Source organism: Rattus norvegicus, chromosome 1 (genome assembly GCF_021556685.1).
Source record: "Rattus norvegicus strain SHRSP/BbbUtx chromosome 1, alternate assembly SHRSP_T2T, whole genome shotgun sequence".
In the NCBI taxonomy this organism is placed as follows: domain Eukaryota; kingdom Metazoa; phylum Chordata; class Mammalia; order Rodentia; family Muridae; genus Rattus; species Rattus norvegicus.
In genome coordinates, this window is record NC_141534.1 from 120,755,419 (window position 1) to 120,769,643 (window position 14,225).

Below are 14,225 nucleotides of genomic sequence, written 5' to 3' on the forward strand. Positions count from 1 at the left end.
GGGTCCCACCTATGACTCTTGGGTGGTTCTCAAGATTTATTTTTGGGGGCTGGAGAGATGACTCAGCAGTTAAGAGCACTGACTGCTCTTCCAGAGATCCTGAGTTCAATTCCTGGGAACCACATGGTGTCTCACAACCATCCGTAATGGGATCTGATGTCCTCTTCTGGTGTGTCTGAAGATAGCTGCAATGTACTGATATAAATAAAATAAATAAATCCTAAAAAAAAAAAAGATTTATTGTTGGTTGCATTCTCTTCCTGTTGGGATGTCAGTGCCATAAGTAAGCTTCTTGACCTTGACAGTTTTCCTTCTCATTCCTGCTGCCCACAAAATGCCAAGGTACTATGCCAATGTTGAAAAAGGCTTACTGAACAAGATGGTTTCAGTGATCTGCCCAGAACCCAGCAGCCTGGTGTCATATAAAGTACAGAGATTTGGGTGACAAGCACTGATCAGGCTACATCACAGCCTTGTTCTTGTCTGGTCAACCTTGGGTCTATGAATTATTCTGGTGGACAATGTCTATGCTCAAAAGTCCTACAATGCATGTGGGTGCATGCATGCATGCATGCATGTATGTGGAACTTTTGGGAGACTAGATGAGTTAAGCCCAATTGGAGATACTGAATTTGGATTGGTTAAGAGCATGTGGGGGAAGATTCCAGACTGGTGGGGTAGTGTGACTCACAGAATCTTGGAATCTTAGCATGGAATGTAGACAGGAGGGACACGGTCTATTCTGAGAAGGGTAAGGAGACCTCTCACCCTGGGGTTGGCAGGGACTAGAAGGGGCAGAGTTAAACCAGCTGGTGCCAGTTCCCCTAGGGCCTTAAGGGACCTTTGCCTGAGGAGTCAACATTTGACTTTGAAAGCAACGGGGGAGTCCTAGGAGCTCCGGGTAAGGAAATGAAATGAAGTGCTCATGTAACTACTCTGACAGTGGGGACTGAATTGAAGCACAGATCTTAAAAGGTGGTAGACTGACTTGAAGGATTTCGGGCAGTGCTGGAATACCTGTAAAGACAAGAGACAGCCAAAGAACAGAGGAACTGGCAGACCTGGAACTCCACTGGGTTAGGTGATGGAATTGAAAGCAAAGTCATAGGTGTTAAGGACTAGATTTGCTCCTAATCCTGTTTAGGATGCTTCTTGTCTACTCTGAGATAAAATTCTCTTGGGAAAATGCAGACAATTTAGCCCAGTGTTTTTCTGATCTGACTTTCACCCTTCTAATTTGAACCTCTTACTGGGAGTAGGAATTTAAGGGAACTCTTCTCTTCTCTTCTCTTTTCTTCTCTTCTCTTTTCTTCTCTTCTCTTCTCTTCTCTTCTCTTCTCTTCTCCTCTTTTCTTCTCCTCTTCTCCTCTCCTCTCCTCTCCTCTCTTCCCCTCCCTCCCTCCCTCCTCCCCTCCCTTCATCTCCTTCCTTTCTTTTGTAACTATTACTTTACTCTTCTAATGCTGGATTCTAGTGTATTCTGCGGGCTTGGTCAATGATGAGACCTCCTATAGCTGGGTAACATGTAAACCAAGGAGCACAAAGTTTGGACCACCCAAAAAGAGGGATAGGAGAAGACAAGAGATTTGAGTAAAGCCAGATCAGGACCCTTAGAGGAAATACCCAGGGCTAGCAAATGTTGCTGAGATAAGGCGAGAAAGGAGGGGCTAGCCTGTTAAAGGAAGAGTTGAAGGACCTCAAATCTGGACACAGAATACTAGCTATTTCTCATTTAGTTCCCCCAGTCATGCCCTCCCAGACTAAAAATATCCCCATTTCTCATCTCTGTATCTGTTAAGGGAGGCACACAGAGTGGAAGCTGTGGGACCTTACTTCACCTGTAGGGTGCTTCCCAGCTCCTTCCAAAGTCAACTTCAGTCTCCCAGTATTCAATGTATATAAACTCCTCGCTCCCATCTACAGGAAAGAAACCCTTTCCTCATATTCCCTCAGCTGCCCATCAGCCTCCCTCTCTGTATGGTCTATTTCTAGATCCCCAGATCAGAGCTGCTTAGGGAATCTCAGTCCTTCACCGGGCAGAGAAACAGTAACTCAAATGTCACTTTGGATGTATATTATAATCTTCTCTTTTATGAAGAAATAAGAAGAAAATCCTACTTGGGGAACAAAGAAAGTTGATGATAATGCTAGAAAAAAAGAATATTTCTGGTTCACCAAAAAAAAAAAAAAAAAAAAAAACAAAAAAAAAAAAACAAAACAAAACTCAAAGTAAGTGCAGGCTGGACAGTAGGGTAATGTTTTCTTTGTAGAAGGACAGAAATAGTGACTTTATGGAGAGTTCTTAGGTGGCAATGCGGTCTCCAAAACATAATTTGAAAAGTGGAAAATTGGTATACCAGGGATTCTGGAGTTTTAACTCCAAGTGACCCAGCCTTGAGGAGGTCCTAATTCTGATCTCCAGACACCATTTCCTGGTCCAGGATCAAGTCTGTCTGCTTTAGTGAGAGCACGCGGGCTAGGAGGGATGGGGCGTCCTGATTCTCAACCCTGAAGTCTTCGTCTTTTATTTGCGGCTCAGTGAGTTTGCAAAGTCTCTGGGACTAAACTGGATGCCTCAGAGAAACGAAAGTAAAGCTCTCTAAAGTTTCCAGCGCCGGCTCTTTTTGTTTCCCGCTATCCGCCCAATCTGAATCTGAGTGAGGGCGGGGCAGAGGAGCCACCTCGGCGGAAACCGCCCAGGCCGCCTGGGTGGCGGGAGGGGACTGCGAGGGGCAGAGCGCAGGGCCCGCCCGCGACCTCCCGCCCGGCGGGGACTAGTAGACCTAGAAGGCTAGACGGGCTGGGCGGGCTGGGCGGACTGGGCGGGGCGCGGCACGCTGACCGTGGTCTCTGTGCGTCCCGCAGGAGGGGAACCCGTGCTGCCGCGCCCGGGTGGCGGGCAATGATCACCTAGGAGGCTGGCGCGAGCGGCAGAGGAGCCGGGCGCGGCGACACGCGGCCATGGAGCGGGAGTCCGCGGCGGCCGAAGAGCCCGCATCCCCGGGGCGGCGGCGTCCTCGACGAAGGCGCTGGGAGGGCCGGACGCGCACGGTGCGCTCCAACCTGCTGCCGTCCCTGGGCACCGAAGACTCCACTGCCGGAGCCTCCAAGGGCGAACGGCTGCTGATGCGCGGCTGCATCCAGCACCTGGCCGACAACCGCCTCAAGACCACCAAGTACACTCTGCTGTCCTTCTTGCCCAAGAATCTCTTCGAACAGTTCCACCGCCTAGCCAATGTGTACTTCGTCTTCATCGCGCTACTCAACTTTGTGCCGGCAGTGAACGCTTTCCAGCCGGTCCTGGCACTGGCGCCTGTGCTCTTTATTCTGGCGGTCACTGCCATCAAGGACCTGTGGGAGGACTACAGCCGCCACCGTTCGGACCACGAAATCAACCACCTGGGCTGCCTTGTCTTCAGCAGGTGAGCCAAACTGAGCATCCAGAAAAAGAGTATTGGGTGTGACTTGCACGAGACCAGGGTAGCCCGGGGAGTAGCCTGGGCCAGGTGAGGTCATTCATCCTCAAAGATGCAACAGCGTCCTTGATGCAGAGGTGTGCATTGGTCCCCCGTTCCAGACTAGCACTCAACTTCTAAACCAGAACAAACTCATGGTTGGCATCTGGTTGCACGTGGTCAGTCTCATCCACATTGCCCCTGGGCTTATGCCTAGGATGTGATCACCTGAAGTCCTGGCCTCAATCCTTGGGCAAATCTACATGGCATTCAACACACAGGAGTTTATAGCTCACTCTTAGATAACTGCTGTCTTGGGACAAAAAGTTCTGATTTATCTGGCATAGACCAGATTGAAGGTCAGGCAAAAACAACGGGGCATCCACTTATAACTGTGATCCGGCCTCAGACTGGGTACCATTTTTTAGTCTCCTTGCTCCTTCTCCCTGTCCCTCTCCCTGTCCCTCTCCCTTCTTCACTCCTCCTCTGCCTCTCCTTTCCTTAAGCTTCTTCCTCGGCTTTCCGCAATGCTTTTGAGATAGGATCTCAATATAGCCCAGGCTGTTATTGAACTGCTGATGATCTTCCTTCCTCAGTCTCCCCCGTGCTGGGAGTATAGCCATGAGCCACCACATTGGGACGGCTCCCCCCTTCCTTTTTCCTCCCTTTCTTCTTTTCCTCTCTTTCATTAGTTCTTTCTCTTCCTTCCTTCCTTTTCTGTTTTTTTGTTTGTTTGTTTTGTTTTCTGAGACAATTTTGTTGTTTAGGCCTGGCTGTCCCACAACTCACTAGGTAGACCAGGCTGGCCTCTAAGTCAGAGATCTGCTTCCCTCTGCCTCCTGAGTGCTGGGGTTAAAGATGTGGGCTCCCACTATCCCGCTCTGGCCAAAACTTGTTTCCAGTTTAAAAGAGGCCTTGAGGGGCTGCTTCCCAGGTTGGTGACCTTCAGAGTTACTTTCTTCCATTGGAAGTCTCCTACTCTCAGAACCCTAAGGCTCAGATGTGAGCCAAGGTTTCTTGGTAAACTTTCTCCCTTTATTCCCCACGTGGATATCTACATGGAGGTGGATCATCTTGGAGCTCTCTGTCCATCAGCTGGGACACCCCTGAAGAAACCAATGTCTTGGCCATCATTTACAGTTCAGTTCATTGTTTGCCTTTGGCTTACCTTGTTGGACATGGCCTTCTAGGTGGATGACGTTCCTCATGTTCAGTTTCCACCAGGCCTGAAAGCACCCTAAGAAGCTCTGCTTTTCAGTAGGAGATTGAGCCTTGCACATATGTGTGATGTTGATGAACCTGTCCCTTGGGATAAGTTAGAAGACTGGGAATCCCTTTCTCTAGTCAGGGTTTTGTTTTTGATACAGGTCCATGCTTTGCTCCTAGGCCAACTTGATTGTTTTGACTGCCTGAGCAGTGTTAAGGCTCTGAGAGGCTAAGTGACTCGCAGCTACTGCAGAGTGGTCTGGGCCTCAAACAGGTTTCTCACATTCCTATGCTTGTGGTTTTCAAACTTTTTGTAAGAACTGCTGGCACTTTTTTTTTAAAGTATCAGCTCTTCAGTGTGTTAGACTTAGTAGGTCTGGGAATAGGCCCAGGAATGAGTAGGAAATAGCAAAGATGTGATTCTTATGTGATGGCCCACATTTGGGTAAGGCCCATTGCTTGCTCTGGAGAGGTGCGCATTGGCTAGTCACCAGACCTGATGACGTGGATGGGAAGGGCTATGGAATTTCCTGAATCCTGTTCACCAGAAGCCTCAGCAAGCCAGTGTGGAATCCTTCATACAAAGCTCTCAGTGTCTCCAACGCCAGGCAGCTGTGTGTCTGTCCTTTGCACACGTCAAGGTGGGGGCTCTAACAAGTCTCTGCATCTGTGAATATGAACTTCCCACTTCCAACCAGCCTGTCATTCCAGTTGCTTCCTTTTCAGAGCTTTAGGAAATAGTTTATTTTCAGTTGATGAAGTGCTGCCCATTTGTCATTCGTCTCTTGATAACAACCCTGCTTTGTGGATGAGAAAACTAAGGCAGAGAACTGACTTAGAAAAACCACATCTACTGAAGTTAAGGTTCCCAGTTGGTTCCTGAGCATTTAGTACAGCCTCCAGGGAGGCCTATGATATTCCCTGTACTCCCCTGCCTCTAAGTTATATTCTTAAATAACTTCCTGTGCTTACAAGGGTACTAGTCACCCTTGGAAGTTTCCCTTCTCTGCCAGGTCAGGCACTGGGTACTTAATGGGCTTGAGAGAGATGGTGGCTGTGTGTGGAGCCTCACCTCAGGTATCTCACCTCCATCTTTGACCTTGTCATCATTCCAGTGCAGAAGTTGCCCCCTCCCCCTTTTAATCACTTCCCAACTGTGGGAAGAGCAGTTAGGCTTATGCCCCACTTTTCTTCCTTGTTATGGGAAGACAGGTCAACTTCTTCCATTCTGAGGAGTCTGGGGTTGATGTTATCAGGACATTTGGGTAGAAGGAAGAGGAAACTGGGTTTCATGAAGGGCTGTTGTTAGGGCCGTGAGCTAGGCCCTGGGCTGGGCTCTTGATGCTGAGATGCTGGGTTATTACTGGGAGACAACTCTCAGAGAAGATAGGTAAGGATTGGCATTGCCATGTAAGAACCAGTGGGATTATGGCCAGAGACATGCAGGGATTAGGCGTGCTTCACACTAGAGATGGGGTAAATGGGGTAGCACATGTGGCCGGGGCATCCAGAGACCAAGAATGAGTTATAAGGCATATGGAGGGAGGATGGACATGAACTTTGACTCATGGGTCACTGCACTCGGTGAGCTCAGGTAGTGACCTGTTAGGTCGGTCTGACTAGTATCTTTGTAAGCACAGGAAGTCACAGGCTACTATAAAATGTGGAAGTCTGTCTTCCTGTGCCTATTCCAGGTGCCATGCTTCAGTTACAGTGCAAAATGAGGTATTTATTCAATCAGAGCATTCCCCCCTCTCCGTTTGAGATGTGTAATCTCAGTCTGGTGCCTAGGCTGGCCCCTGACTCCAGAGCTTAAGGAACCCATCTGCCTCAGTGATCAAGTAGCTTGAACTGTACTTTGAGCTCAAAGCATGAGAGCCCTTACCCAGGACCTGGTCCTTGAAGGTGAATTAGTGACGTGTCGTTCTTTATATGGCATTTCGTGTATCTACTTCCCAGTGCCAGGACTCTAGATCTCCTTGCTCTGAGAATCCTTTATAGTGCTTATCAGGAGTGCAGCTTTCTAGGCAGTGCATGTTAAGCAGTCATTGTCTATGTTCTGAACACATTTTATCCTCTAGTGAATTGAAGACTATTTAGGGAGATCCCCTGAGCCACACTTTGTGGGCTTGAGAAATATCTGTTTCTAGGGCAGGGGTTGAGAGAGACAGCCTGAGCTGGACAGCCCACTGTTAGAGTATGTCCTGATAGGAGTCCACGGTAAGAGTTCTTGCAATGTATAGCTAATAGCAGTCCACAGGGAAAGTGTGCAGCAGGGATTATGTGGGTACCAATTACCCAGTATGCTTCAGTCCCTTGTGTGAAGTGTGTAGTTCTTTGCATCAAACCTTCACACATCCTTCTGGCTACTTTAAATTGACTCTAGATGACTTAATACTTAATTCATTGAAAATACTGTGTAATGCATTGCTATTTTGTATTGTTTAAATTTAGTTCAAGGTTGGTTGGGGCTTAGATGTGTAACCTGCAGGTAAGGAAGGTTGGCTATGCCACTGTGAGATGTGGTAAAGGAACAGAAAGACCCACCCTTTTACTTAATGTCTGGAAGCTGCTCAGTTGTTAGCTTATCAAGGAGACACAGTTGTAGATAGACCAGTCAGAAACAAAGAGAGGCTTTGTCTGACCCTAGGTAGGACCATGTTTATGCACAGAGATGGGATCATGTCACTCATGTATGAGATGGCCAAGATGTCTCCAAGGGAAGATGGGAGGTGGCCTCATATGGGGCAGAAGTGACTTCTGTAGTCTGCAAGAGAAGCTAGGTGTATAGACCTTGAACAGGAAACTGTCATTCATAACTATGAAAGGATATAAAGAAATGCAGGACAGGTGTTATTATCGCTGCTTTCTGATGAGGAGAGTCAGAGTGGGTGCCTCAGGGTCTTCTGGTCATGTAGCTGGGGGAGAGTCTTAACTCGATGGGCTATGATGGATCAGATGATTGCCATCCTACATTCCTAAAGAGACTCAGGAAATAGTTATGACAAGGCTCCAAGCAGATGGTTTGCTTACAGAGTCAAACAGATTTCCTGGGAAGTCTGAGGGATAGGGTGGAACAGAGGTGGGAGAAAGTGGGCATAGAGTTGATTTGGGGTGACTGTGACTGCTCCCATGGGCAGGATTGTTGCACCACAATGAGCTAATAGAAGTAGCAGGGAGCTTTAAAGCCTCAGAGGAGAAAATAGAGGGACAATATAAAGAATTTACAGTGTAAAGGGCTTTACAGTAAAAAGGGTTCCTTTTAGCCAGAGTTTTGCCACAGCATTTTAAAGGTCCTTTTTTGTAGACATATTAGGAATATATGGAGCTTTTGTAGGAAGAGAGCTATTGGGAGAGCCTATATGGTACATTTTCTTTGGGTAGAGAGTAAAATTCAATAAGTAAAACATTTTAAAGGCAGGGTAAAACCATAGGTATGAGAATAATAAGGAGCCAGAGTGGGAGGGTAACAGAGGAATTCTTGCCTGGTTTAATAATACTAAATATTATTAAAGCAGCATTGCTTGAGGAGGACATACATCCTGTCCTTAGCAATAGATGGAATGCTTTGTACTTTTGGAGTACTGTATCCATCAAGGAGTCAAGATGGTCCTGAAGGCTGTTAGGCTGATGTGAGCTAGTGAGACAGAAAGGTTAATTGATGCAAAGAAGGCTTCTGTCCAGCTGTTTGCATCCTGAGTCCCTAAATCAATGTCCAGAGTGGCAAGAACATCGATGAGTTGGATGGACCGTGTCTCATTAGTACCTTTTTAGTGGTCTCCGAACTATTTTTATCTCTTGGTGACTGCTTCATGGCTGATAGTAGGGTGATAAGGGGAGGAGCAATTAAGAGGAGGTCCCATCCAAGGGGTTATGATAAAAACCTAATAGTTGACAGAGATATAGAACATAAGCCAAGAGATTATAACTGTACAACTTTGCGGGGAATATTAAGAGATAAGGATATATGAGGAAAACTTTCACATTGAGATTAACATGAGTTAAACTCAGTTGTACAATTGACCATATACCAGACTTCTGTAGAAGTTCTATTATTAGGTGTTTGTTAACATCAGACTCCTGTAAGGAAGGAACAAGAAACGAGTACTTTGGAAGCTTTGTAAATAGAGTCTGCATCCAAGGAATGAATCTGAACAGTAAGTGCCTGGCTTATTAGGGTTTCAGTGCTGTGAAGAAACACCATGACCACGGCGACTCTTACAAAGGAAAACATTTAATTGGGGGTGACTTATAGTTTCAGAGGTTTAGTCATAGTGTTCGCATTCCCACAGCATTCAGACTGATATGATACCGGAGGAGCAGAGAGTTCTACGTCTTGGTTCATAGGTAGCTGAAGGAAACTGTGCCACGCTAGGTCTAGCTTGAACATAGGAGACCTCAAAGCCTGCCCCCACAGTGACACACTTCCTCTAATAGGAACACACCTACTCCAACAAGCCTCCGCCTTAATAGCAACACTACCTATGGGCCAAGTACTTAAACATGAGTCTGGGGACCATATCTATTCAAACCACAATAATGTTTAAGTGACATCTTTTGCTTTCACATATGATGAACTTTGCGTATTTGTCTTAAATATTATTAAATATTAACAATATAGCTGTTATTTAATGAACAAACCAGACACAATTTGATAAGCTAAATATCTTACTGTCACCTTAAATGACCATATCTGGTATTTGAAAAACATGACATCAAATTGTTATACCCAAGGCTGTATTGTAAACACATTTTATATGTCAAGCTATGAAAAGAGATGATTGGTTGGGGATTTAGCTAAGTGGTAGAGTGCTTGTTTAGCAAGTGCAAGGCCCTGGGTTCGGTTCCCAGCTCTGAAAAAAAGAAAAGGAAAAAAAAAAGAGATGATTTAATTTTAAGTTGTATTCTCCCCAAAAGAATTATTTTCAATTTTAATTTTAAAAGTTTACTCCCAGAGACAGTGACTGTCTTGCTTTTTCCTCAATAGTTACTTATCTAGAACAATCTAGAACAGTGGTTCTCAACTCTTCTAGTGCTGTGACCCTTAATACACCTCATATTATGGGGACTCCCAACCATAAAATTATTTCATTGCTGCTTCATAATTGTAAGTTTGCTACTTTTACCAATTGTAATGTAAACATTTGATGTGGAGAAAATCTGATATGACCCCTAAGAAAGGATCATTCTACTCCCAAGGGGTCGAAACCCACAGGTTTTTAACCACTGTCCTAGAGCATCCTGAGTCACTACCCAAGTAAGTGCCATGTCAAGAGTAAATGATTTACAGAGTTTTTCAGAATTAACCCCACCAAGAGAACCTTTATAAAAATCGACATTCCCATTCTGTACACTTAGCCAACAGAGGAAAGCAATCAGCCATATCACATCTGTAATAAATAATTTACATTATAGATTGAATTAACAAGGAAGGCTAGAGCCAATTCTTTACTCATTTTGCCCATGGGCAAATCTTTAGGTCTCCATGTACTGATAACAGTAAGCATATTTCATAACACCATTCTACTTAAAAATAGATGACCTTTAACGAGGGAACGTGGATGGTTAGTATAGAGTCCCTCAAATTATCTTTTTTTAAGAGGAAGAATTGAATGCCAGGGTAAAGGACATGACACGTTGAATTGTCATGTGGTTTCATACTAATTAGGTGATAGGCTTAGGTACAAGGTTTCCCTGTTCACAGCATCTCCTTATGTCAGTTTGGGAAACACTGAGGGCAGAGGAATTGTTTTTTGCCTCTCTGTTGCTTGAGACATTTAAGTTGTGGGTGCAGAGCCTGAGATCCTCCACTGAGCTAGAGAATCCAACCCTTTGTCATGTGAGACATGGGGTGTAATTTGTCTTTAGATAAGGTTTTATTTTTTGTTTTCTTCTCCCCTGCTTTGGCCTATATGACCGTAGCTGGTCAGACCTGCATAGCCAAAGGTGGCCAGGCCTAAGCATCCTGAAGCAAAAGCAGCAGACTCCTGGCAGATCTTTTTCCCATGTCTCTTTGTCCTATAATGGAGCTATCATTCAGTGTACTCTGGAGGGATAATTCTCCACCCAAGAGAACTGCCTGAGCCTGGGACTTTCCTGCTATGCAAGTGTTTTAAATTTAAACCAATTTACTCAAGCATTCAATCTTTTATAACCAATTTTAAACATATATCTGGTTTTGAATATTATTACACATTAAATAAACTTTACTTGTTTTGATTTACTCTTTTTAGGTGTAACTTTGACAACATACACAGAATACTATAGGATGGGAGATAACATAAGGTTATATGACAGCCATAAAAATTAGTGTCTCTCTCTCTCTTTCTCTCCACGCTTGTCTGTTCTGTCAGAGTTAGGGAATGATACTTTTCTTCTGAAGGACTTCCCTTCTCTGTATCCCTTGTGGACTACAGAAGTCTTTCCTGCCCCATATAAGGTGCGGTCTTCCACCTTCCCCTGTATGTGTTTTGGTTACCTGTGCTTGTGGGTGATAAGATGCCCCTTCAGCATGAATAAACATGGTCCTCCCTAAGGTCAGGCCAAGCCTCTCTCTCCCACTTTTGACTTTCTATAGCTGTCTTTTTAAATCAACCATCGTTTCAGCTGTAGGCAGCAGAGATCAATAGGCTAACCTGGGGGCAGCAGTAAAGTATATCATCGATGAACTCCACTGTGCATGGGACCTTGGCGCTTGATCACCATCTCTCCCTTATTCAAACCCTATCTAAGTTATTACTTCCCTACATCTTATCTGAGTTATGTTTTTTTTTTAATTTCCTGCTACAGGGGACTAAACCTAGTCTTACACATTCTAAGTGTTCTACAACTGAGATACACTTCTATGTTTGACTTTGTCTTCAGTCTGCTGTGTGACCTAAATCATGTCTGTCTGCCTGTCTGTCCATCCATCTGCCCATCCATCTGTCTGTCTGTCTACCTACCTACCTACCTACCTACCTACCTACCCACCTACCCACTTACCTATCGGAATTGTCCTGTTTCATTTCCTGTATTCTCAGTTGCTCAGGGAGCCAGGGTTACTTCTAACCTGCATTCACTGATCTTTGTGGCTGTTGTTTCAGTAGAGCCAAGAACAGAATACTCTCCTATTGTTTTTCATTCCTTCTACAATGCCATGCTCAGTATCCTGATTTCCTACTGCCCTTCTACCTCCATGTGCCTGCATCCCTTTCTCTTTTCTGGTGAGCTTGTTTCTTCCTCTTCAGAGCTTTGAGTCCCTGATAGAGGTCTCTCCCACAAGCATGCCTCCCTGATTTTACTTTTTTAAAAAGGGGAAAGTAGTGTGTTGTTTTGGGGCCTAGAGGTAGAACTGGGATTGTATTCTTTTGACTGGGGGGAGGCAGCTTTGTTTTAATGGGCCTCTGGAAAGCCCAGATTCTTTCACCTTTCATATGGTAATTGAACTCCTAAGGAGTGGCAAAGCTGTTTACACCTCTAGTGTTACTCAGGGAAATAGTGTTAGCCAGAAAAGAAGGATGTGAGCCCATGCCTCTGTAGCCTCTGAAGCTACTGTAATATGGCCAGAGTTGTTTTGTTTATGCTCCCACTTTCTCAGCTTTCGGAGACAAGATCTCCCTACGTAGTACAGCGTGGTCCCATAAACATAATCCTCTGTATCACCATCCACTTATTTTGGAAGAACTCTCAGTCATCGTAACATTTCATCTGTAGATGATTTAAAACAAAACAAAACAAAACAAACGGTTGTAGTAAATGAACCTACAAATACCATTATCATTCCTAAAATTCTTAGGTTCTTTAAATTATTAACTAGCCCAGTTTGAATATCCACAGATCTTAAGTGGATTGTTTTCAATTTGTATGTTTGAATCAGATCCACATAAAGGCTGTTGGTTGCAATTAGCTGCTAAACCTTTCAGTATGTAAATTGCTATTATAAGCCCTCTCCCGCCCATTTCTCTTGGTTTGACTTTAGAGTTTATTTTCAGCAATGGGGCTGTTTGTGCTGTAGGGCCTGTGGCTTGCTGGGGACACCTGTAGTTTTCTTACCGTGTTTCTGGATATTACCTTAGAGCGTCATCAGGCTCATGTTTAAATTTGCTTTGGCCAAAACTATGTTCATAGGTGGTATCTTCACTTAGAGACACATGCTGTTCCCTTGATGCTGTGTGACAGGGCAATGCTTGGGGACCTTCCCTGCACCTCCTGAGTTGCTGGAATGTGTGGATGGTTCTTACTTACAGGGAGTTGTTACTTTGTACAGCTCAAGTAGAAACAAAACAGAACAAAACAAAACACCCCAAAACACCAGAAGTACTTGGCGTTGTTATCTCTTTTGTCTTCCTATGAGAAACAATTAGCTTGCTAAGTTTACTAACTTTGTGCTGAAATAACTTTAGACTCACAGGCAAGTTATAAATGCAGTGCAGACGTGCTGTATCCAGTTCATTTTCTACCATCCTAGTCCCCCTGTGTGATGCTGAGTATTGAAACCAGGGCTTACTCTATCACTGAGCTTTTTCTTCACTTTGAGCTAATGTTACCATTTCCTCATTCCTCCAGTTTTACTACAAAGACTCAAAATGGAAACTGGTGTCTGAATAAAGCCATGAATTTAATACTTTTTTTCCTGATGCTGGGCACTCCACCGGAAAGCCCTTATTTCCAGCTTCAAAACATTAATTAGATTATAATGTTTTTTGTTTATCCCTCCCCCCCCCTTCATGTGTTTAGCCCTGGCTTTCCTGGCACTTTAGTTCAGGCTCGCCTGGAACTCTGCCTGCCTCTGTCTCCTGAGTATAGGGATAAAGGCATGAGCCACTCCGCCTGGTTATTCTTCGTTCTCTTTTTGATCCTGATTTCATATCCTCTCTCCCCCTTTCTTTTGCTGGCCTCTCTCCTCTCCCTAACTAGTCCTTGCTTTCCTGCGACATGTATTCCATAGAACATGACATGTCTTGTTCTTTCACCACTTAGCCCCGGAAGATCAAGCCGTTCCAGGGATCCAATATCATTCTCCTTTACAGTTAAGTATTATGCACCACATTTTCTTTATCCATTCATCTGCTGGGGAACATCTAGGCTCCCATGTTTTAGTTTTGTGAATAAACATGGATGTGCAGGTATCTCTGTGCTGGCTTAGGATCCTTTAGATATACCTCTAAGAGTGAGTAGCCGGGGATAGCACAGCCTGTTGTGGAACCTGCGTGTTGCTGTCCACAGTAGCAGCACTAATTATTACTGCTACCACCTCCACCCAGCAGTCTATAAAGTTTCTTTTATTCCAAATGCTAAGCAGCATTTGATGTCATTCTTTTTGTTGATGACAGCCATTCTGACCATGGAGAAGTTGGACTCCCAAAGCAACTATAATTTTGTGTCTCCCTGATTCCTAAAGACGTGGTGTGCCTTTCAAATATTTATTGATCGTTTATATATATTTATTTCTTTTTTAAAAAAGATTTATTTATTTACTATACTACTAGTACACTGTAGCCGTCTTCAGACACACCAGAAGAAGGTGTCAGATCTTATTACACATGGCCCTCAGCCACCATGTGGTTGCTGAGATTTGAACTC

The 14,225-nt window shown here is 44.6% G+C and overlaps 1 protein-coding gene across 4 annotated transcripts in view; it reads left to right on the top strand.

Moving 5' to 3' along the window:
- Positions 1–710: 710 nt before the first annotated feature.
- The window catches only part of Atp10a (ATPase phospholipid transporting 10A (putative)), a 173,662-nt gene continuing 160,147 nt past the window's right edge, over positions 711–14,225 (top strand). Inside the window, 2 exon segments of one of the 4 annotated variants that reach the window (NM_001439845.1) lie at positions 711–751; positions 2,866–3,422. In NM_001439845.1, coding sequence (NP_001426774.1) covers positions 2,962–3,422 — 461 coding nt within the window. In that variant the 5' untranslated portion in view covers positions 711–751; positions 2,866–2,961. 4 annotated transcript variants of the gene reach the window in all.